Here is a 23,356-nt window from a genome sequence, read left to right as displayed (position 1 = left end):
TCTTCCGAGAAAAGCAAACCACAGTGTTTCCATGGAAACGATCCGTCTTGTCGTTTCTGTCGGCCATTGTTGATGACGTCGGCACGACAATACGCAAGCGCACGAGTACGTTGAAATAGCGATACAATAAAAGATGCGAACGTTTTCACATCTTCAATCTTCAAGATATTATTATTCCTTACATTTATATTAGAAAAGGAGATTAGGCCTATTATTTTATATCTTGACGAGTATTAAATACTGACAAATAGAAATTGAATAATATTTATTAGAATTCAGTTTGCTTACTAATACATAAATAATATACCAAGATGTGTTGCTACTCTTTCTTCACTTCAGACAGTGATACATGTAACAGGACTTCTGTCTTGTTTAAGCATTTCATGTTCTAACGCGTTATTTTGTTTATTTATTTACTTATGTCTTTATTAATTATTTAACAACTTATTTTTATTTACTTATTTATTTCTTCGTTTTAATTATTTACTTATTTATTTATTCATTTATTCACTAATTTATCTATTTAATTATTCATTTATTCACTCCTTCATTTAATTTTTGATTTATTTAATCTGGCGGAGTAGCCATCTGGCCTTCTCTACCACTACATTTCAAGAATACAAATAGATACATACAAGAAACAAATGCAGAAAGAAGAGGCAAATAAAAAATTGAAATAAAATTACAGATACTTATACAAAAAGCACAAGTGCAAGAAGAATGAGAGAAATATCACAATGTTCACAAAACGTACTAATGCAGTATATATTAGTGATTAAGAAAAATGATTAAATATCTAGAAGTAGTCTACGTAGCTGACTGTGCAAATGTAATGCGGAACAAAACGGTTACAATTTGCAGGAAGTTAGAGTACTCAGGTCACTGCATTGCACTCTACACCGTGGGGTGACGGACAGCGTAATGAACGGATCCTGGTTCAAATCCTGGTTGGGCTTTTTCCGGGGGTTTCCCTCAGCCATAAGAAGCAGAATTCAGCGTAGGACTTGGAAGTCCTATGGCCAAATTGTTGGGTCTCGCCTGCTATATCAATAAAGATATGCCGTTGATTTTAAAGTTCATTGTAAACATCTGTTTTGCGATCCCGTAAATGATGCAGTTTTGTTGAAGACTCGGAATGTCTGCTACAGTATAATTTGTACGTGCATACACTCACCTTGTTGGTTTTCAATTTTTATTTATTAATATTATTTATTTTATAAGAAATTAGTTATAAACATGTTTCTTTTCACTTCGTATTTACAGATTTAAAGTTTGCTGAGTTTAGGCTGATTGGCACATATTTAATGGGTAATGATATGTTTTGTTACGTATTATATTGAAGGTATGTTTCTGCATTTTTCATAGATCTTTATACTTGGCCTTGACCTATTTAAAATCATATTTTAGAAAATTTGTAACAAATAGTTTAGGATAACAGTATTTTTATGGTGATTGGCGAGTTTCAAACTAAAACCGGCTTCCTGTGTATCTGAAGTATTTATATAAAAGCACGTCAGATAATGACATGGAATTAAAATGTATATGATATCCTAGACCTTTCACGTCAGAGGTGAGACAAGATAAATCGCCAAAACATTGTTAATTTACTAGCCACTCAATGGTTAATTCATTGCGATAGGGTACTGCGAAAGTACGCGTAATTTTTCTTTATTTTTTGGTACAAGTAACATTTCTTTAAGTATTTATTTATTTTCCCTTGTACCATCAATAAAAACAAGTATGATTTTAATTTTTTTATGCTCGACCATGCCGAAATGTAGTAATTATACACCTGGTAGCAGTCCTTTAATGCATGTCATTAAAGTACACCTATTAATTAAAGGTCAGGTGTTTTCAGCCAATGACAACTCAGCTTACATGTGTTCAGCCAATAAGGAGTCAGCTTTGTACCGTTATAAAACCGCAAGTATCGATTATTCTCGGATATGCAATCGAAAGCGAATTAGCGAAAAGTCACGGAGGCTGGAAATCCAATACTGTCGCAGAAGGTTATGTTCTGTTACGATAATAATTAGCGTTAATTGTAAATAATATTCAAATAAATTCAATTTGTCATCTCGTTTTTCTATGTCGAATGCAATAATCAAAGTTATACCAAGTTTAACGGATTACACAAGGTCAATGACATTATTGTTCTTCGGAAAAAATCAATACTTTCGCGTCTGCGCACATCTCACAATTCACGACCTAGAACAAGGTTACTTCCGATCTTGTCAGATACAAATAAAATGTATACATCTGAATACTGTAATTTCAAGTTAGAAATATGGTCGAGCATAAAAAGTCGTATGAAACTCGCCTATAATGGTAATTAAGAAGCTCGTATGAAAATTATGAAACTCGCTTGCGCTCGTTTCATAAATATCCATACTCGCTTCTTAATTACTATCATTATAGGCTCGTTGCATAATGTACTAATAAGTTATAAGTGGATGTATGCAAATACTTACGCGGTATTGTGAAACTCAAATAAAATACTATTTCGGATTCCGTAATAAATTACGTACATCAATACACTGAATCTTGATCATATGCACTTGGTTTTGTATCAATTAATGTCAAAAATGTACATGTGACAAAGCACTAAAACGTCAAACGTCATGCCCCTCCTCCACTCAGCGTTGCCAAACCTACTCCTGCTCCGACTTGTAACTGAAGAAGGCTCTGACATAATTAGTGGCAACATTTGAACTAACAACAAGGAAAACATTTGTGGAACTGTCGCTGTGCTCAGCAGGGATCTCCTCCGCCTCCTCCCCCAGGGCAGCCGTCGGCAAATTTGTACTCACGGTGACATCAACCCGCGATACATAAGATGTGATATCAACCGAGGAGTTCGGCGGACCTCAACCCATTTATAGATGGACGGATTATATTTCATTTCACCTTTATTTATACTGTGCTACAACATCCTAGGAAAATATGTCTCAATATGCCTCAACGTCAGGATTTTTTAGTCCGACTGTAGTAAGTTTGCGTTTGAATTCAATTTCATTTCGACAGTCCCTGATGCTAGCAGGTAGCGAATTCCAGGGTCTTGGCAGGGCTATTGTGAAAGAGGATGAGTATGAGGAGGTGCGATGGGGGCAAATCTAAAAATACAAGATAAAATATTCGAACAAGTTTCTGAATTTTGATATTTAGGTTGGAGAATTTTGAGACCTACAGAATGCTCTTCAGAATAAGTTCCAGAAGATAAGGAGGGCTGTCTGTGGAAAGACACGACCACTGAATTTTGTGAAGAATGGAAATGACGATATTAACATAAGCCTCCGAGACTTGGGCGTTAACAAAAGGAGAAGAAAAAAGAAATGAGATTCCTTCGGTGAGTAGCAGGATGCACTTTAATGGATCATAAATACAGCAATGAAATCAGAAGTGAATAGAAAGTAAATGGTTTGAATGATAGTAAATAATATAGAAATAGATGCAAACAACATGTAGAAAGAATGTGACCACATCGCCTACCATTTCAGCTCTTCCATTACAATCCAAATGGATAGAGAAGAATAGGACGTCCAATTAAAATATGGCGAGATGTTTTCTTTTCACTATGATCCCGAACAGGCACATTACACCTAAGCCGTGAAGAATGTTACAAGTTAAACAAATTTGTGATTAAATGAAACTATAATTTGCACTCACAATGAACTTTGCATTCAGTTCTGGCGTTGAACATGTTTCAGTCTTGACTGCTTTCGTTACAGATCTTATATCTGCACAATCAAACTATACTCAGGCCTGCTGAAAAGTCATTCAGCATCAACATTAGGCTGTTGTTAGCGCTGCAGAGGCAAGGGAGAATTTCAATGCCGATAATATTTGAATCAGTCGATATTTTTGCCATTCCTGATGTTTTCACACAACTGCATATTATGGAAGAATTAATACTGTCTACATTCATTTAGTGTAACACTGTCAAAACACGACAACTTGTTGTATTTTATGCATCGGAATGACTTCTGATCAACCACGCTACTTTGCCCTGCAGTTGTTGGTTGAAGAGCGTGCCCATTTCCTGCAATGTTCGTAACCAGGTATGACTCAAGTTCTGCTGCATGCAGGACTTCAGCTATAACACAATCCAGCTCTAGTGTTTTCATTAACTCGTGGAAAACGGAAATACTAAACGGCATTATGTTGGAGATATTTCGCGTTATCCCTAGTGCGGAAATAAATAGAGAAAAATTATGGAATGTATTGATAAATAGGAAAATCCAAACAGCAAGATAAAATTATTGAAAGTCTATATGCTGGCAATAAATCTAATCAACATGGGTTATAAATGATTAGAACCAAAACAACAATAATAAATTTTTGAAGTAAAAGAAAGATGTTCCATCTCGCCATCACTAAACTTTCGTTCTTCGTTCACACACTTCTTAACTCTTGTATATCAATGTTATAATAGTTTGACTGCATGGCTTGCGCTGGTTTAAACCTTTCTACTCTATTTATTTTGTCAAAATCCTTCCCGGTATCGATGAACGCCGTTATTCAGCTATTCATTACTTCCCTCTTTATATTCTAGCCGAACTAGTGGCTTGTGCAGCAAATGCTGCAAACTAAGTTCATTAGAAATTCAAATAAACATTTTTCAGATTTATTTTCAATGGAGAATAGGCCTACTAGTCATTTTAAAAGTCATTTGATTCCATAATAATTAAAGATACTCTCTCTGAATGGTTTTTCATGCCCAATACTTCTTTTTAACCTATCCATCTTCAGTTTTTCAGTTTAAAAGCGAAAACGCAAGTAACAATGTTAGGGCGATCAGTGGATTTTTCATGTGGGAGTAAAGCAGTAGTAGCTATTTCAGGTCATTGTGGATTGTAGGTCAGAGGTAAGAAAATATCAGGTTTGCCATGCTTTCGAACAATAGACATAGCATCTTAGTATAGCTGCTGCATTTGTTCGTGAAGTACAATGAAATGTAGAAGGAAGAATCATTTAATCCTACTACGAGATCTTGCTGAAATGATCGGGAGACTAAAAAATCTTGTAGGCCTCGTATTTTATCAGTAAGTAATACCTTTTGGCCTTTTCTTAGGAACTGTAATTTTTGCGCGCTCTCCAGACAATACTGGAGCGAATCACGCATATAAATATCCACGCCACATCGCCATTAAATAGTATATGAAAAAGACTCAACCCCACTTGATTAATAACTATAAAAATATTTCATTTTTAATAACAATAATTTTAACTTACGTAAGTTTATATTTTATACAGCCGTCACTCAATAAGTTATAGAAATGAAGATCTAATTTAAGATGTTCTCTACGTATACATATATATAAGCCCAAAAGGTTTGAATTTCTTATGATAATAGGCTATATCCTTAATATCTATATTATTGACAAATACATCATGGCATTAACTATAATAATATTTCACTTTTAATGATCATAATGTCATCAAACGACCTCAAGTTTCACACTTTTTAATATCCAATACACAGCTGTATTCATAAAGTTACACACCACAGAATCAGACTTGTAAATTATTTTTAGTAAGCTTTGAAAGTTTTTAATAACCAATTATAGAGATGTTATAAAAAATTACACAAATGAAGATCGACATATTGTTGTCATTATGATGTCACAGAATTTGCTTTGATTTGCTCTACCTATGTCAGCAAACCTGCAGGTCATGGCCTTCGTTTAATATTGTTTATTATAGTGTGTGTTTTATTTATTAGTTCTCAAAACTGACAACAGATGGATTTTGGAAAATAGGAAAATTGTGTAGGAAAATTGGCATTTCACTGAAAACTACTATTTTTATTTTGGGTTCCAGACTTCAAAATGAGGGATCATTTATTAAAATGCGTTCAGCCGTTTTCCCGTAATTTCCATTACCAGTTGAAATATATAGATTCCGTGTAGTGTACAGTTACTGAGCATGCGCATCATGTTGTAACTGGAATCAAATGTTGTTTCTGCGTCTGTACATGACTCTTCTTTGCTTAGCTTTGCTGTGGCTGTGATGGAAGTTGACAGGTGAAGTTGTGGCATATTAATGAGCACGAAAGTTAACCATGCTGCACAAACATTTCAATCCGCGCTTGTTACCGTAAATTCTGCGTTTCCCTAAGAGTTTTGCCTCTCGTTTCTGGCACCAAACAGAAAACAAGAATGATTGCCGAAGTACAAACAAACCCGATAAACCAGCTGAGTTTGTCGTCGCCGACCCAGTTGAGCACCAAACTGGACACGAAGAACCTCAGCAGCCACTCCGTGCAGAGGAGGGTGCCCACGGCCTTGGTCTTGACGCTGTACGGGAACATCTCGCCCAGCATCATCAGAGGGACGGGGCCCAGTCCCACCGAGAAGGCCACGATGTACACGTACCTGCAGGCCAGCCTGGCGTCGCTGCGCACGAAGCTGTTGGAACTGACGCAGGACGTCACCGTGAGCGCGCACAGCGCTATCACGCCCGCGGACACCACCAGCGGGGTCTTGCGGCCGATTCTGTCCATCACGAAACACGCGGTGCACGAGAACACGAGCTGCACCAAGGCGAGGAACATGTCCAGGGCCACAGCTCTGAGCCTGATCCGCGAGGGGTAGAACAGGTGGGACGTGCTGTCCACGACCTCGTCCAGGCAACACAGCGACCTGCTCAGCAGCAGACACAAGAAGATCAGGAACGTCTTGGCCGTGCGGGCCGACGTCAGGTTGTCGTAGTGTGTCGGCTCTGTGACGTAGTGCTTGACGTCCTCCAGCTCCTTGGTCATGTCGTACTTGGCGCCCCTCAGGAAGCGCAGCGACGCCACGGTGTCGTCCACGGCGTGCTTCCTCACGAGGTAGGGCGGGGACTCCGGGATCTTGAGCATGATCACCAGGGCCAGCACCGATAGGGACGCCGCCATGATGCCCAGGTAGACGTAGCCGAAGTAGAAGCTGACGACGTCCGTCAGCAAGTCCCCCAGCACCAGGGCGGCCTGCACCAGGCACCCCAGGGCGCCCCGTGTGGTCCTGTCGGCCACCTCCCCCACGTAGACGGGCACCACCACCAGGACGACGCCCGTGGGCAGGCCGGCCACGAACCTAGCCGTGTACAGCAGCCCCACGGAGTTGGCCGTGGACGTCAGGATCCACGTCATGAGGAAGACCGCAGACGTGGCGGACACGATGATCTTCCGCCCGAACTTGTCCGCCAGACAGCCGGATGCCATCGCCCCCACGACGGCCCCCAGGGACGCCATGACTCGTATCCTGTAGCCGTCTTCTTTGCTGAGCACCAGTTGGTTCTGAGCCAGGAGCTGCGGCATGGCGTACAGGGGCCACACCATGGTGGAGCCCGCGCTCACCACGAACAGCGACACTGCAGGAATGACGTCATGTGTTGTGTACACAGCTCGGGTTTTTGGTTAATGTCTATTTTCTCTATAGACTGAACTAAGACTAGTTAAATATCTTTGTCTTCACGTTTTATATAAAATATGAACATTTGAGGACCGTTTTTGCAAAACTTGTTAACTGCAAAATCTGCGAAATTGAGATTTTGATGGATTCGTTAACATAATGCAGGCCTCTATATGATGTAAAAGGCGTCTTAGTAAAATGGGACTATTTCTCTTCATTATAGTGTGTCAAAGTGTGATCGTTTTTTCAAAACTTGCTTCCTGCTATAAGTAAGAGTTACAGCAAAATTTGCTTACTACAGTGTTTTGTCTCTCCTGTAAAATTAAGTTTTTTCTGTTAGCTAGTTTTGCAAAAACGGTCCTCATTTGGAAGAGGTTTTATGGCGCCTAAAATGCCTGTTTTTACCCATTTCTACTAAGGTTTTATAGTATAAATAAGCCTACTTCTATTTCGTTAATATGTATTCTTGTTTTTTTATGTCGGGAAGCAAAGATGAAGTTTCTGTCATGAGATGTGTTTGGCTCAAAGACCTTGCAATACTTTGATTGTAGGGATGAAGGAATTCCTACAAAGTGGCTGGTTTTGTCGACCACTTGAGCAAGCAGTAGGAATGTGATGAACGGGACGGATGTACTTCTGGCTAAAGAAATCAGCATAGCAAATGTTGCAGGATTTAAATATGATGCACTTTTTGCTTCGGTATCATTATCGGATACATCTTTTTACGTTTGTAAAATGGTTCTGTCTGAGAAGTCGCAAAGTTTCACAACAAAATTTATGAAAAAAAAAAAAAAAAAAAAAAAAAAACCTTGTTATGTATTGCAATGTCAGAATTATGAATAATGCGTCAATTGTAATTCCATTGGTAAATGAATGAATTTAATGCCAGTATTATTGTTAACACTTAGGTATGAGCGGCCATGGAACAATGAGGCCGATGAATTTTGAAACTATGTCGGGTTAGGTGTACGTTGTCAGATGTTAAAGGTGAATAAGGCTCTGATCAATATGAAGCAGTGGAAATGACAAGACAAACCAGGGTTGGATATAAGTTATTAAATAATTAAATTTAATTGAATAATGAATAGAAATAGATATAAATACAATATATAATAACAGTTAAGTGGAAATGATCAAAATAACAAAGTCTATAATCATAGCCAATCCAGCACACAACTTTCCACAATTCACGCACAACTGCACTCAAACACAGAAGCTGGAAATTACAATACTGGCTTCTAAGAATATAAAATATCATATTCTGTACAGTACTTCACAATTATTCATGATACCGAACCAGTAAAGGAGAGGAGAGCCGTTCCGCTAAGTTGCAATACACAGGGTGTTTAAAAAAGTGTCGCATATTTTTACAGGAGATAGCATTAGTCGAAACTAGAAAAAAAGTTTCTATAAACATATGTCCGGGAACAAATATCTGTTGAGATATTATTTTATTTTGTTGGCATTGTTAAATTTATCATTTCTGTTGTTAATGCAGTAAGTCCAAAAGATTGCATTCATGTGGTTTTCTTTGCAAACAACGTCAACCACACTGCTTGTATGATCATGCTAGAGAACTTTAGTTTCCTGAAGTTCAAAATCATCTTTAAACAAGATGCAGCGTCTGCCCACTTTGTGAATCACGTGCAAGAAGAGTTAAATCGTCGATTTCCAGGGCTGTGGATTGGCAGAAATGCACCCATCCCTTGGGTCGCAAGAGATCCTGATCTAACCCCAATACACTTCTTCCTCTGGAGTGACGTAAAAATGTTTACAATGAAAACATTGCGAATCTTTCTGTCCCCAATGAATGAATCAGGCAAGCAATTGCAAGGGTTACTCCACACGTTCTCGCGGAGTGTGGCCTGAAACTGAATATTGTTATGGTTGTTAGTGGTGCGCGTGTTGTTTGAAATTTCTTTGAGTTACCGAATTAAATAAAGACACTTTCATCCTTACATATAATCACTGTAAACGCATGAATCCCCTTAATTTATAGTCGGAGACTTTGCATTTCTTACCCAGCATTTTCTGCAACTAGAGGGTGATCAATAATAACGTTGTACGCAGAGTGGATCATGCCTGAGAGCTGTACCACAGACAACTTGCAGGTTGACAGGTACACATTCTTGTGGCTTTGAATTGCATGTTGCAAGAAATGTGATTATTGTTCTTGAGGTATAGAAATTCATACACGGTTAACAATATTTCTTAAGACTTGTGTTCTTTTGTTAGCATCAGCTCAAGACAAAATAACAACTTGGAATGCAACCCACGTCTGAAACTATCTTGCTTCAATTAATTACCTTCCCCCCTGGAGTTCTTTTTGCCAACTGTAAAGCGAATGGAGGATAATCTATGGTGAATTTTCGCACTCGTCTTGCCGAGCCGAAATACTATCGTATTGTAATCAACTTAGTTAACGTCGCAAAGTGATACAGCGTCGTTACGTAATCTTAGAAAATTAGTTTCGGGTAATCTTAATTGATTTATTGAGCGCACAATTCTTTGAAGGCAAAGGAATATACTTTCTAAGAGCGTCTAGGATGTTGTGTGTGGGTGTTCAAAGAGACGGTTCATGTACTTGGAGTAGAATCTGTGCGCTTGCGACAACCACCACACAGATCCTTTGGCGCTAGCAGTCTAGTCTTCATTCACTTTTGATTTGCAATACGACACGCTCTTAGCCTTATACTGGAAAAGATTTCCTGCATATCAGAACTATGTGAATCACATTATTTATTTTACGCACACCCATAACATAATGGCGTCTTATACCATTTCATTTTAAGTGGGGTAAGAATTCATTACCATACTCGCTTTTCTTATCGCACTTGTTTTCAGCACTGACTGATAGCATCAAGTATATTTCAGAATGTATTGAAACTAAGTATAACGTAATACTAGAACACATTAATCCTACTAATTTTATCTGGATATGGTTTAAAGCTAGGTCTTCAATATCTGCAGGCGGCAAACTTTGAGAATCATTCATGTTAAAACTTACAAATTACGCATTTGCAGTAAACGCAAACTTTTGTTTATAGCAACATTGTGGTTGTCATGGGTTACAATACATTACTTGAACCTGCTTCAATTTTCTGCTTCTCACAAAAAAAAAAAAATCAAACGGGAAATTATTATTTCTAACGGGTGTAGATAAAATACGTACAATACATGTATGGTTACACTCGTGCTAACTTTCACACGTGTGTATTAATAATGCTCTTATCTATTAACCTAACCAGCATTTAGCTCTACACACTTCCTGTAGATGTAATAAAGCAATGATCTTCCAAGTCTTTGAAAATGGTTTGTCTGCTCTCCACGTTCATTGTCGAACCGTGTACACTGTAGTCAGAGACTGTTCTTTTATTCCTATATTATTATTATTGTTATTATTATTATTATTATTATTATTATTATTATTATTATTATTATTATTATTAAAGTCGTATTACTGTTATTAAGTTGCGATGAACTTGCCTGCAAGTGTGGCGAGGATCTGGTTACACTTTCTTCCGTCAGATGTCAGCTGCTGTCTGCCAAGTTGCCTGACTGGCATCACAACTCCGGTTAAAGCACAAACGTCTTGCAGCGGGATCGCTTGAGGCTCGTTCATCTCTGCGGTCACTCGACAAGGCGCGGGAGACATGGCGCCCGGTAGATCTGCCGCACGCAACACAAGCTTCTCTGGGAGGGGGAAATAAATAAATAAATAATAATAGCCCCCTGGAAGTTAGACAAAATTCCTTTTTTTTCTGGGTAGCTTTACGAAACAGTTCAATAAAGAAAAACCTGTTTCCGCGTATTTCGTTGCCTATTTTAAGTTTTAGTGTCTCATTTTGTTTTATTTTTTGTTTTTTTTTTCCTTGCATTTGATAGATTTTTTTCTGCTATTAGCTACATTTTAAATGCTCGATATATCAGGAAAAAATTAATTGCGAATATATTAAAAGTAAATGAAAACAATTTTTAATTTTTTTTATAAGTGAAGCGTCTGTTAAAAAGTTCAACGATATTTTTACATAAAGGAAATCTGTATTGACAGCAGTGGCGTAGCGTGAAATTTTGAGCAGGGGAAGCTAACTCAAGTTGTCTTTCATGCAATATGAGAAAACGTATTACAAAAATACATTCTTAAAATAAATAGTAGTCAATTTCAAGTCAGCAGTCGAAGATTGGTTGGAACCTCGTAAGTAACACCAATAAGGCATGACCTCAAATGATACATAGTAAAATATTATTTCACGGTTTACACATATCTCTAACAAATACACACGTTTACGTATAACATTAGCTCACTCCCTGTCATACTTAGAGAAATCACAGTATTAGTATCATTACGTAAGTATGCGTCTGTCTTTTGGTTGTGTCCTTCATTGACAGCAAGGGAGTCGGACATTTGTTTTTTAAATCACACTTTTGTTCGTAAGTCAGTCTTGATAATACAATTGTCCTAAAAAAATTCAAGTAAATTAGTGTCAGGAACTGTTATTTCGCTCATTATTTATTATATCAGCCACAATGCACACTAACACTTCAACTGAACACAACTGACGAAAAGGGATAACTCGGAAACTACTTATTTTAAATGTTAAAGCTAGCTTCTTGCGAGCCTTGCGACTAGGGTAGTTTAAAAGGGATGGAAAATCTGCGGGGTGGATTACACAGAAGAAACCGGTCTGCTTGGAAGCTGGTGTGTGCAGGCTTCTTGTTTGCTGCTGCATCACAAATAATCCTGAGCTGCCGCATCACAATATTTAACGCGTAAATATAAATTCTATTAAAATTAATAAATAATTTTCTCCATAAACTGCAGGTTTATTATGAAATTATTATTAACTGGGGAAGCTAAGCTTTTTAGCTTACATTGACGCTACGCCACTGATTGACAGTGTCACTCCACGTTGGTGGTGGCACCAGTGACAGCTGTGGTAGAACTACCATCTTCCATTATGCAAACATTCTCTCTGACTATAACAGTTGACAACTTCGAAAAAAAAACACATCTTGTCGTGGCACGTAACCAGGAAAAGTAGTAAATATGATATATAGGTTTATTAAAAACACCTGTTGGATAACTATTTTGATAATTTTATTATCCGCTTACACAATTTTAAATGTCTATTTTTATTACTTTACTGCCTATTTTCTGTATTTTAAGTGGCTATTTGCCTGCGTATTTCATCCAAAATAGATAAGTGCTGAACTTTCGGGCTCTGATGATGATAATGATAATAATAATAATAATAATAATAATAATAATAATAATAATAGTAAGTTAATAATAATCATCCGTGGCGCTACAGCTCTTTTAAGGGACCAGACCGACCAGCCAGCTGCTGGCCTCAATTTCATTTGCCGAAACAGAGGTGGACGATCATCCAACCAGAATGGAGGTATCCTGTGTTAACACGATGATCCTACCAGCCGTTATAACTGGTTTTCGTAACCGGATTTCTCTATCTATCGTAGCTCCCCTAGTCCATCACGATGCTGGGCACCGGTCCCATACTCTGGCCGAAATTTAGTGAGAAACTTTCTTCCTCCATGGGGACTCGAACCAGCGTGCGTTCCGTAACGCAGCCCTAGGCAGGTTGCCTTAGACCACAACGCCACGACGCGGGACTCTTGAACAAAGTGACTCCAAGTTTCTGTGACTGTAGGACATATAAATATATATATATATATATATATATATATATATATATATATATATATATGTACATGTGTGTGTGTGTGTGTGTTCGTTTGGTTTTCCTTTGTTTATAGTTTGATTTTTCTATTATTGTATTTGTATTTCTGGTGTTAATAGATGCCTGATGGCCTTAACTACACCAGATTTAATCAATCAATAAATAAAAAGAATAAATTAAAAACAGTTGAACGTAAGGCACAGGATGGAATGTTTTCTTTTCGGTGCCTGATCTATAGCTGTTTGAAATTGAGTTAAGAAGTTTATTGATTCATGCAAGTGATATTATGTAAAGATTCATCTTTATGGACGACGAAAGCTTAGTAAAGACTATTCGTTTTGGTTGTCTATAGTTGAGTTTCCGAGATTTCCGAAAAATATAAGAACCAGTTTAATTAAAAATAGCAGCAAAAAGGAAAATCCGGACAACTCCGTGTGCTTTCAGCTAGTTTACTATGAGTAAGCGATGTAATCCTATTTCTGTCAGCAACTGGTCTAGTTCAGTAACATGCTCATTTTATTACCTAAGTGAGTCTTTTACAAAATAAAAGGGATAAAAGTATATTGTACACGTGAAGTTGTACAAATATGTATTGCATTAATTCTCTAGTTTTTGTTACCCTTTTATTTCATTACTAGCCGTACCCGTGCGCTCCGCTGCACTTGTTAGAAATAAATATAAAGTAATTACATAATTAAAATAGAACATCTGGTCCAGGGAACATTCGTGTTTAATAGAAGGATAAATCGTTTAATATGTCACTTAATTTAAATTGTATTTAAATAATTAAAATGTGATCAATTTGCTCCAGAGACCACCATTTAGTGCAATGATAATTCCTTTAACATGTTATTAATTGTTATTACATGTAAATAATTAAAATATGATCATTTGGTTCAGAGAACATCCGTTTTTGGTGCAATTTGGTCCCATCAAAATTTTGCTTGGAATGAAACATATCGGAAATCATTTTTAAAGAAATTTTTGTTATATAACATTTTTCACAAAAATCAATAATAAGCGAGATAGTTTGGTTTATTTAATTCAGGCCCCCTTATAACCTCGCTTTTAAATGAAGTATTTTGAATGCTATATAGCCTAAAATCTAAGTTACAACGAACTTAATTTATATTCCAATTTTCATCGAAATCAGTTTAGCCATTATCGCGTGAAAAGGTAACAAACATACAGACAGAGAGACATTGGCTTACAATAAAAAATAAAAAAAGCGATTTTGGGTCTCAGGATGAATAATTATACATGTTAACACCAATCGTTAATTCTCTGAGATGAAAATGAATGTGTTCATAAACATTATTTTAAGAAATACAGGAAAGGAATGTACAGGATAGCCTATCAAGTTTTCTATGCATAAGAAGCTATTTTAATCTTACCTGTCCTCAATTCACTCAGAAGTTACTGTAATAACATTATAGCATTATGTCCATCCAGAGAAACTACACTTTCCAACGGTGAAATAATAATTAATTATACAAATCGGTTAATTTAGCTTCCGATATTACTTCATACAAACACAGAAACATTCTCTGTAGGCCATGTTTAATAGCCTCTTATAGACAAAGTCATTTTTTTATTTCATTACAGCGCCTTAGATGGCGTTATCTTAATTTTAAAACTCATTTATCTCATTAAATATCAGTCCTATCTAAATTTTGTATAGAATAAAACTTATCGGAAATCATTTTTAAAGAAACTTTGGTTATTAAAATTTTTCATGAAAATTAATAATCATCATCATCATCATCATCGTCCTTCACGAATTAGGCCTCTGTAGACCTGTTTCGGCCCCATCTAGCAGTCTTCTAAAAGGTCTTCCTGGTCGACGATGTCCTCTAGGTTTATATTGCATCATAATTTTTGGGATTCTTGAATTTTCCATTCTTCTTACATGATCTAGCCAATTGAATTTGTATCTGCTGATTTTTTCTTCTACTGACTCTACTTCTAATTGTTCTAAAATTTCTTCATTCCTTTTTCGGTCTAAAAGAGTATATCCTGCTGTTCTCCTCAAAAATTTCATTTCCGTTGCTTTGATTCTGTTCATGTCTTTTTTCTTTAATGTCCAAATCTCGCTTCCGTATAAAAGGATGGGTAATGCTAGTATATTATATATTTTTATTCTTGTAGATTTTTGTACTAATTTAGCTTTTAATGCATTGTTTATTATTCCTAGAATTTGTGTAAATTTGGTAATTTTCTTGTTCACATCTTTTTCATTTTGATAAGATATTTCACAACCCAGATAATTGAAATTTTGCTAGTAACCTATCTTAGGGAAAATTACATTACTTTCAAGCCTCAAACAAGCAGTATAAGGACAAAATTAATAATAAGGGAGATATTTGGATTTATTTAATTCAAGTCCCCTTATAAGCCCCCTTTTAAATAAAGCATTTTGAATGTCATATAGCCTAAAATCTAAGTTACAACGAACTTAATTTATATTCCAATTTTCATATAAATCGGTTCAGCCATTATCGCGTGAAAAGGTAACAAACATCCAGACAGACAGACAGACAGACAAAAATTTCAAAAAAGCGATTTTCGGTTTCAGGGTTAGGACCAATTATTTTTGGAAAAGCGAAAATTACCAGAAAAATGTCGGCTACAGATTTATTATTAGTACAGATTGCTGTCACTTCATGTTCATGTGTTCTGTCTTCTGTTGCCTAGCAACTAAGATTGTTTTGCAAGTTGATTTTTAATTTCTTCAAAGATGTCTGTATCTCACTGTTTGAAAATCAGTGTTCTACTAGTCCCATTGGATGTAAAATTAGTCTCTCACATTTTATGTTTAGTTATTTATTTATGTCGATGCTTTCGTGTGTCATTTTCATCGGTTCGTTTGCTTCTTCGTCCGGTTGTGACTTCTGTAGAATGGTGGGGTAAACTTGATCGCATCGGAAGTTCCTCACTATCATTAGAGTTTTTCCTAAGCCTGCTGGGTTAGAGTACAGCAAGGACACGTGATCGCAAAGCTGACAACAAACCCTCGACGTGTTGGCCATGATGCTTTAATCACACATTTGCATTCCACGGCCGCCTGGCAATCAAAGCCTAATGGCGAACAGTCCGTGGGCTGCGCTCTGTCTTTCTCTCTACATGCTGTATGGATACAGTAGTTCGCAATTATTATTCATGAAACATCTCATGATTATGAATATCCTTAAAATAAATACACAGGATGATTAAAAGTTACACGTACAAACTTTCATAGGTGATAAAGTGGCTGTAGGTGACAACGATGTATGCTGCCTCCTGTCCAGGACGCCGCCGGCAAGGTGAAATTCTCAACAAATCAGCTGTTGTGTGTTGCATAACTGAGGTATCATTTTTTTTATGTTCATTATGTCGTTGCAGCAAACAATCAGCCAGCTGATGGTTTTTCTGAAAATGGACGAGACTCTAATATCACAAAGATTGCTTGCGGATTTTGTAGACAAATCGGCATTAAATGTTTGAAATGAACAAGTGAATGTCGATACTCGGCTTATGTGGAAAAGGGCACAACGTGCAAGAGTTATTGTTCTTATTAATACCACTAGGATCGCAACCGTCACTGTATTTCTTAGAATGCATGCTCAAACTTTCTGTCACTGATCGGCAAAAGGATTTCCTTAGCAAGTTTCTATTCTGTGATGGGAATATATCAATGTTTATCATTATTAATATATAGGGAGTATTTGTATGAAGTAATCGCAGCAGTTGCTTGACCGATTTGGATAATTCTTTCACTCTAGGCCTGTACGTTAGCTCCTGAGTGAACCGAGGACTGAGCACAAATGAGCATAAGTCAGGATTAAGCCAGATGCTTACGCACAGATAACTTGATATACGTCGGAATATTGTATTACTTAATTAGGGTCAATGTAGAGTATCCACCGGCCATTGAACGAATATTTCACACTTTTATCACTCCCAATATTCCGCTATAAACCAATTTTCGGCAATCTAATGCAAAAGACTGACTGCAAATATTTGGAAAGTTTCATAGAAAATACACAAATTCAATCTTCTACCACGAGTTTTTGTTTTAAAATTAAGTAATTTCCTGGGAGACATCGTTAGATATAGACCACTTTTACACTAAACCTGGATTAATTTAAGCTTATTAATCAAATATGATTCTACTTACTGTTTTTTATATGCTCACCTGTATGTAATTTCTACAGGGAGATCATTTTATTTAACATTTTTAATATTAACCTGGCTATATCTTTGGATTAAAGGTGTAGAACCGGAAACACCGCTTGCTCCCCCTTCCAAGACTGGAGTTCGATGATACTGGCGTAAAATACAAACAGATCACTTTACTAGGTATAGGAGGGAAGAAAACCAGTTCATTCATTTATGTAAACTAGGAAATATCGCAATTTTGAGTTTGATAATTTCCATTAGGTTTTTGTTTAATCAAAATACAGTACAGTATTAACAATGACTGTTTTTACTCACGAACTGAGCTGTCCATTCGGACTTATTAATTATGCAGTGTATATTGTACTGTCTACAACACATTAGCGTACAATATAGAGAATGAAGCTAAATTGAAAAATAATCATAATATGGGTATTTAAACACATTTTTTAAAATGGTGGCCGTTCATTTCTATACAGGCTTCAGTTCTTTTGTGCATATTATCGCACTATAGACTATTGCATCTAATTCCAATTGCCAGTTTCGTCCTTCGTACTAGTAACTCATGTTGAAATAATTCTGTACCTACTCTATAAAAGAGTACCTTACGTACTGTAAATTCAATCTTCACTTCTGCCCTACCTTCACAGATAAAATTACTCAGACATGCTATCTACTGTCCGTCCAAGTGGTTATGTCGCAGGGTCGTAGAAAGGGGGGAAATCACGTGACAGTTAATTACTTAACGAGGTCCTTTTATTTAAGTTATTTTAAACAGTTGTATAATATTACGTAGACGTCCAGTTCCTGACAGAAATTAATGTTTTCAGAAAAGAGCTAAGACAGCCCAGCCACTAGACTTTATAGAAGGGCGAACAGAAGCAGGTGGGGGAAACGTAGGCAAACGGACGACAGTACCTGATTCAATATTGAAAGCTCTTTCGTCACTGGAAAACGTGAACATATTTCTGGAACGTACTATACTCACTAACTCAGTACTGCATACGCGGCCTTGGTTCTGTGTGGAGAACGGTTGGAAGTTTACTAGTAGAGAGGGTGGGAGTGAAGTACGTTCAAAAACTCAACTACAATAACAATTGAAGTAAAAATAAAATGATGTCTCTGTATTTTATACATATTTGATTGTTATTTTCCATCCAGAGATGATTAAGAACGATGAGTATTACTTAATGCCATGTATGGTGGGTCCCTATCACCACGGCATGGCGCGTCCTCAGGTTGCGGATCGAGGAGACGGCCTCCAGATATGGAGGGTAGCTGTGAATATATTGAATAAGCAGTCGCGGACAGCCGATGAGGGGTGGTCCTCCAGCTTGGAGGTTAGGCGAAGGGCTAACAACCCATCACCGTAAAAAAACAACTTGTTACGAATCCCTACAATAAGCCTCGGAATAGTGTTAGTTGGGAGACCGGAGGGGAAAAGACCTTTGGGGAGGCCGAGACGTAGATGGGAGGATAATATTAAAATGGATTTGAGGGAGGTGGGATATGATGATAGAAACTGGATTAATCTTGCGCAGGATAGGGACCGATGGCGGGCTTATGTGAGGGCGGCAATAATGATGTCTTGTCTTGTTACATTTATAGACTCTTCAAATCCTCATTAGCAGTGATTATGCATCTGGGTTCCTGCAGTCAGGAAGTCACAGGGTCACACCAGCGTATAGGGATTATAAAGAATGGACACTTCGCGTCGGTACCTTTGATGTAGCCGGACTAATTTCAATGACCTTCAAGCCAGCTAGAGCGTGAGATTCTGCTTTCTCCCTAGAGTTGGCGCTGACATCACACCAGCTAGCAGTCGACACAGCGGAAATATAACATATAATTAATACATCTAGGTACATTATGTACTCAAATAAAATAAATTGGATCCGTAAAATGATAAATCCGTCATTAACTGTAATGTCTAGACTCTAGAGTTCCTTTATGATGAGAGTTGAGACGTTGACTCCAACAACAATTAAAATATGTAATGATTTGATAGCGCTGAAAATGGAAAAATAAAACTCCTTATACCTATATTATATCATATACAAATATTAAACGAATCGATACTTAATTTTATAATGTATTATATTATTTTATAATATAATTTATTTAATCTGAAATATAAAAATGTATTATTAAAACTAGTTCGTCACTGAGAAATAAGGAAAAGCTGTTAACTTTAATTTATTTGAAGCAAAGCGTTACTGGATTATGCAATAAGGTAGGCGATGTTTGGATCCTGTGTCTCAACTCTATTCTCAATTATTATCTTAGCGTATGCTCGATTACACTAACCTCTAGCGCTTGAAAGTGGAACTAAACGCCGGCGCACAGAGAAACAAAACACAGGAAAATTCGCTCAGTGTCCATTCTTTATAATCCCTATTCGCTGGTCACACTGGCAGAACTGGGTATTGTTGCTGTATTTGGCAGCTTGGATGATGTTTGGTTATGTGCTGAAGTGTTGAGAATAATTATTAAAAAATATATTAAAGTTCTTGCCAATATTTTTTACCTACAACTACACTGAAGTGCTGAATGAAAAGTGTCCTTCAAAGGACATCGCCAAGATGTTAAAAAGAAGAAGTCTGTCGGTGAAAACATCGGCGAGAAGGCGTAATAACTATGGCAGAAAATTGTTTCAAAGCCAAGATTTAGGTCATATTGGTTTATGTTATGGTTGTCATGTGAATAAATACGATATGTGCTTATCTAGACGCAATATCCTACTATAGGCTTGGTTATTTCTGTATAATTTTTGCTTCAATATTTTATTCAAAACAGTGCTCACTCAAATACATACCTAACCTAACCTAATCAAACAGGCCGACACTTTTAAAATTTATAATGACTAGTTAATAATATTTAAGTTTTCGACCATACAGAATCCTTTAAATTATTGGCTAATTTAAAATATCTTCTTTATGGTCATTATTAAGTAAAAATGCTACATATTATGTTAACATAGAATTCACAATCAGCTGTTTATATTTGTTGGTCTAAAATAGCCGCTGACAGCTGTTGACAGTCGTTATGTAGTGGCTGACGTTGATACACCGGCCCTCGGAGTTGTATATACAGGAGAAACTGGCAGAAAAAATGACTGACAGACAACACAATGAGTAGGATGAATCTTGTAGACATGCAAGAAAATTAAGTAAAATTATGGACGGCAGATCAAGAAAACGAAATTTAATTTGGAAAACAAAATAACCAAAGTTAAAACGGCAGATAAGTGGCCAGTTTGTTCAAGAATTGTTTAATTTGGCTTAACTACTGTTAAATTAACAGCCTGTTTATTTTTAACGTTTTGTTAATGTATTTTCCATTTCTTCAATGATTTTGCAAATGTAAGGCAATTTTTTTTATTGGCTGATATTATTCTTTAAATTCTGTATTGTAGAGTAAGTCATGAAACGTATAAAATGATAACCTGGTACAGTAGGCCATGATCGATAAAGTATAGACAAATGAAAATTGTAGATGACTACTGTTGAATAATAATATTATTACAAAGTGAGGTTATAGCACAGTCTAGTATATACAGTCCCAAAGCTTGAGTTGTTGAGGGTACTAGAAACAATGCACTGTGCAGGTACTATTTCGCATTGTCTGTAATGAGTCGATAGTAGCGATCCTAGTGGTTAGCAACTATCTATGGATGCATATTTACTACGAATTGAGCTTCGTGACTGTGGTTATAGTACTAATAGTAACATGACTTCCCAAAGAAGCAATTTTTGCTGAAACACTATTGGCATTGACTATAGTTAGTTGAATCAAGAGTAAATAGTAAATGATGAATTGGAGTAAGTGGTCTATTTCTGTTTGTGGGATATTCAAGTCTGGTTTAAATTTCCTGTAAAGTTTTGAGGCCTGCTTGTTTTGAAAATCTATATTGTCGCAAATTGAGTATATAGTACGTAAATCATCATCCCTAGTTACCCTGCCACGTTGGGACCCCACATTTTCTAAATGTTCAGTAATAGCTGAGTATAAAAATAAGCAGCCAATATGACAATCAGTTCACTTTTCAAGATTATCTTCCCTGTATTAGCTTTCCAAAGTGTCTTTTAAATGTTATGTATCAGTCATTTACAAAATATTCCTTAAAGAGAGAAATACAATATGTTCACAACTTCTGTTTGAACAGCTGTGGTGTCATCTGCCATATTTAACTATCTGTCAAATGAGTTAACTGCCTAAAATCCTACATTTAAGGGAAGAGGATGGTATCTTTTAAAACTTTTTTCCTATTTGGTGTAAAATATTACTTTTTTGTATGTAGAGAGCTCATAGCTGTAGGAATTCAACCACATATAAATATTTTGAAAAAAAAATATTTGGGGGCCCAAATTTGAAAAAAATATACCCAATGCAGGTTTATACTAAAACCGATATATCTAAACCGTTTTTAAAGATAGACTCAAACTTTTTTTGCAATGTATTTGCAAAAGCATGTTCTACAAACTGTCTGTAACAGAATTTTGATATTAGTCCCTACGTTTGTAAAAACAATTGAAATGTAATAACAATTATCTGATTTCCTTTCTTGCAAACAAACGGACGTATTTTTAAAATGAAATCAATTAACAAAATTCTGTTGCAGAGAAACTTTTCCTAATAGTGTAAAGAATGTGTGTTCTAAATTTCATGCATGTATCTTTAATAGTTCAGAAAATATATCCATTTTTGTCTGTTAATGTAGCAAAAAAAAATAATAAAGTTACTGGAAACCGATAAAAGCGGGCGAGTGATTTAAAAATCCATAGCGCAGGAAGTTTAAAAATGACGTCTCAACATCCGATAAGGGCACAAATACCCACAAAATGTTATGCTATGCATTCCACACATATCTCAAAGTATTTTAAAGATTTTGTTTTTAAATTTACTCATTTTTCACTAAAAAATAACCATCCTCTCCCCTTAAAGTTAACAAACACTTAACAATCTGTTAAGCCTAACTAGAGTTGAAGACATGAAAAAACTATATTTAACACACTGTTTAGAATTTAACATTCATGAAATATTCTAACAATACTTGGAGAAACCGACCAAAAGAGTCATAAGTGGAAACTGACGACAAAGAAGTATGAGGTAAAAGCAATGATAAATAGAAGTTTAAGAGGAAGGAGAATAGAAAGTGAAGGAAGTGAACATACGTTGAGGAGAGAGTTGAACACAATTTGAGGAGAAAGTTGAACAGAATTTGAGGAAGGATTTGAAAAGATTGAGCGAAGAGTTGAGCAGAATTTGAGGAGGAATTTAAATATAACTTCAAGAGAAATGATCTGAATTGAAGCGGAGTATGTATAAACTTGAGGAAGAAAGATAAATACTGCAAAAGAGGAAGGCGGGGTGGAGAAAAAAAGAGAAGGTGGGAATTAGAGATACAAGAACTGAGAAAACAAGAATAGTAACGTGAAGATAAGAATACACTAGAGCGTTGAGACTTACAGACAAGAAGCTGGCGGCAGGCGTTGTCGTCGCTGTGCAGCCTATCAATGCCGGGATCTGCCCCACGCCTGACGGCAGACAATGCCATCCACACCGACGTGCCCTGCACAGATTAGCAGGCGGCACTGTTACGGTCACTACCATCATCGTACTTAATACTGTCATCAAACGTGTTTCACGCATTTGGAACAGTCTGTACATCTCCTCCGTTATGTTGGCAGTACTGTCAGTGTTCATAATGCGTATAGTTTGCTTATTGAAGTGTAACAAATAGCGGCCCTCACATAAGCCCGCCATCGGTCCCTATCCTGAGCAAGATTAATCCAGTCTCTGTCATCATATCCCACCTCCCTCAAATAAATTTTAATATTATCTTCCATCTATGTCTCGGCCTCCCCAAAAGTCTTTTTCCCTCCGGCCTCCCAACTAACACTCTATATGCATTTCTAGATTCGCCCATACGTGCTACATGCCGTGCCCATCTCAAACGTCTGGATTTAATGTTCCTAATTATGTCAGGTGAAGAATACAATGCGTACAGTTCTGTGTTTTGTAACTTTCTCCATTCTCCTGTAACTTCATCCCTCTTAGCCCCAAATATTTTTCTAAGCACCTTATTCTCGAGCACTGTTAACCTCTGTT

The 23,356-nt window shown here is 36.7% G+C and overlaps 1 protein-coding gene across 1 annotated transcript; it reads right to left on the bottom strand.

Annotated features, from left to right (window-relative positions):
* Positions 1 to 250: 250 nt before the first annotated feature.
* On the bottom strand, positions 251 to 22,804 carry LOC138691890 (facilitated trehalose transporter Tret1-like). The gene is made up of 3 exons (XM_069814475.1): positions 22,715 to 22,804; positions 10,878 to 11,084; positions 251 to 7,350 (listed from the first exon to the last, which is right to left on the bottom strand). The coding sequence occupies exons 2-3, from the start codon at positions 11,044 to 11,046 to the stop codon at positions 6,092 to 6,094; spliced, it is 1,428 nt and encodes a 475-aa protein (XP_069670576.1). The 5' UTR covers positions 11,047 to 11,084; positions 22,715 to 22,804; the 3' UTR covers positions 251 to 6,091.
* Between the last annotated feature and the right edge of the window lie 552 nt (positions 22,805 to 23,356).

Source organism: Periplaneta americana, chromosome 16, assembly GCF_040183065.1.
Source record: "Periplaneta americana isolate PAMFEO1 chromosome 16, P.americana_PAMFEO1_priV1, whole genome shotgun sequence".
NCBI classification, from domain to species: domain Eukaryota; kingdom Metazoa; phylum Arthropoda; class Insecta; order Blattodea; family Blattidae; genus Periplaneta; species Periplaneta americana.
The sequence above is the reverse complement of the archived record's forward strand: the minus strand, read 5'-3'. Positions and strand labels throughout refer to the sequence as shown.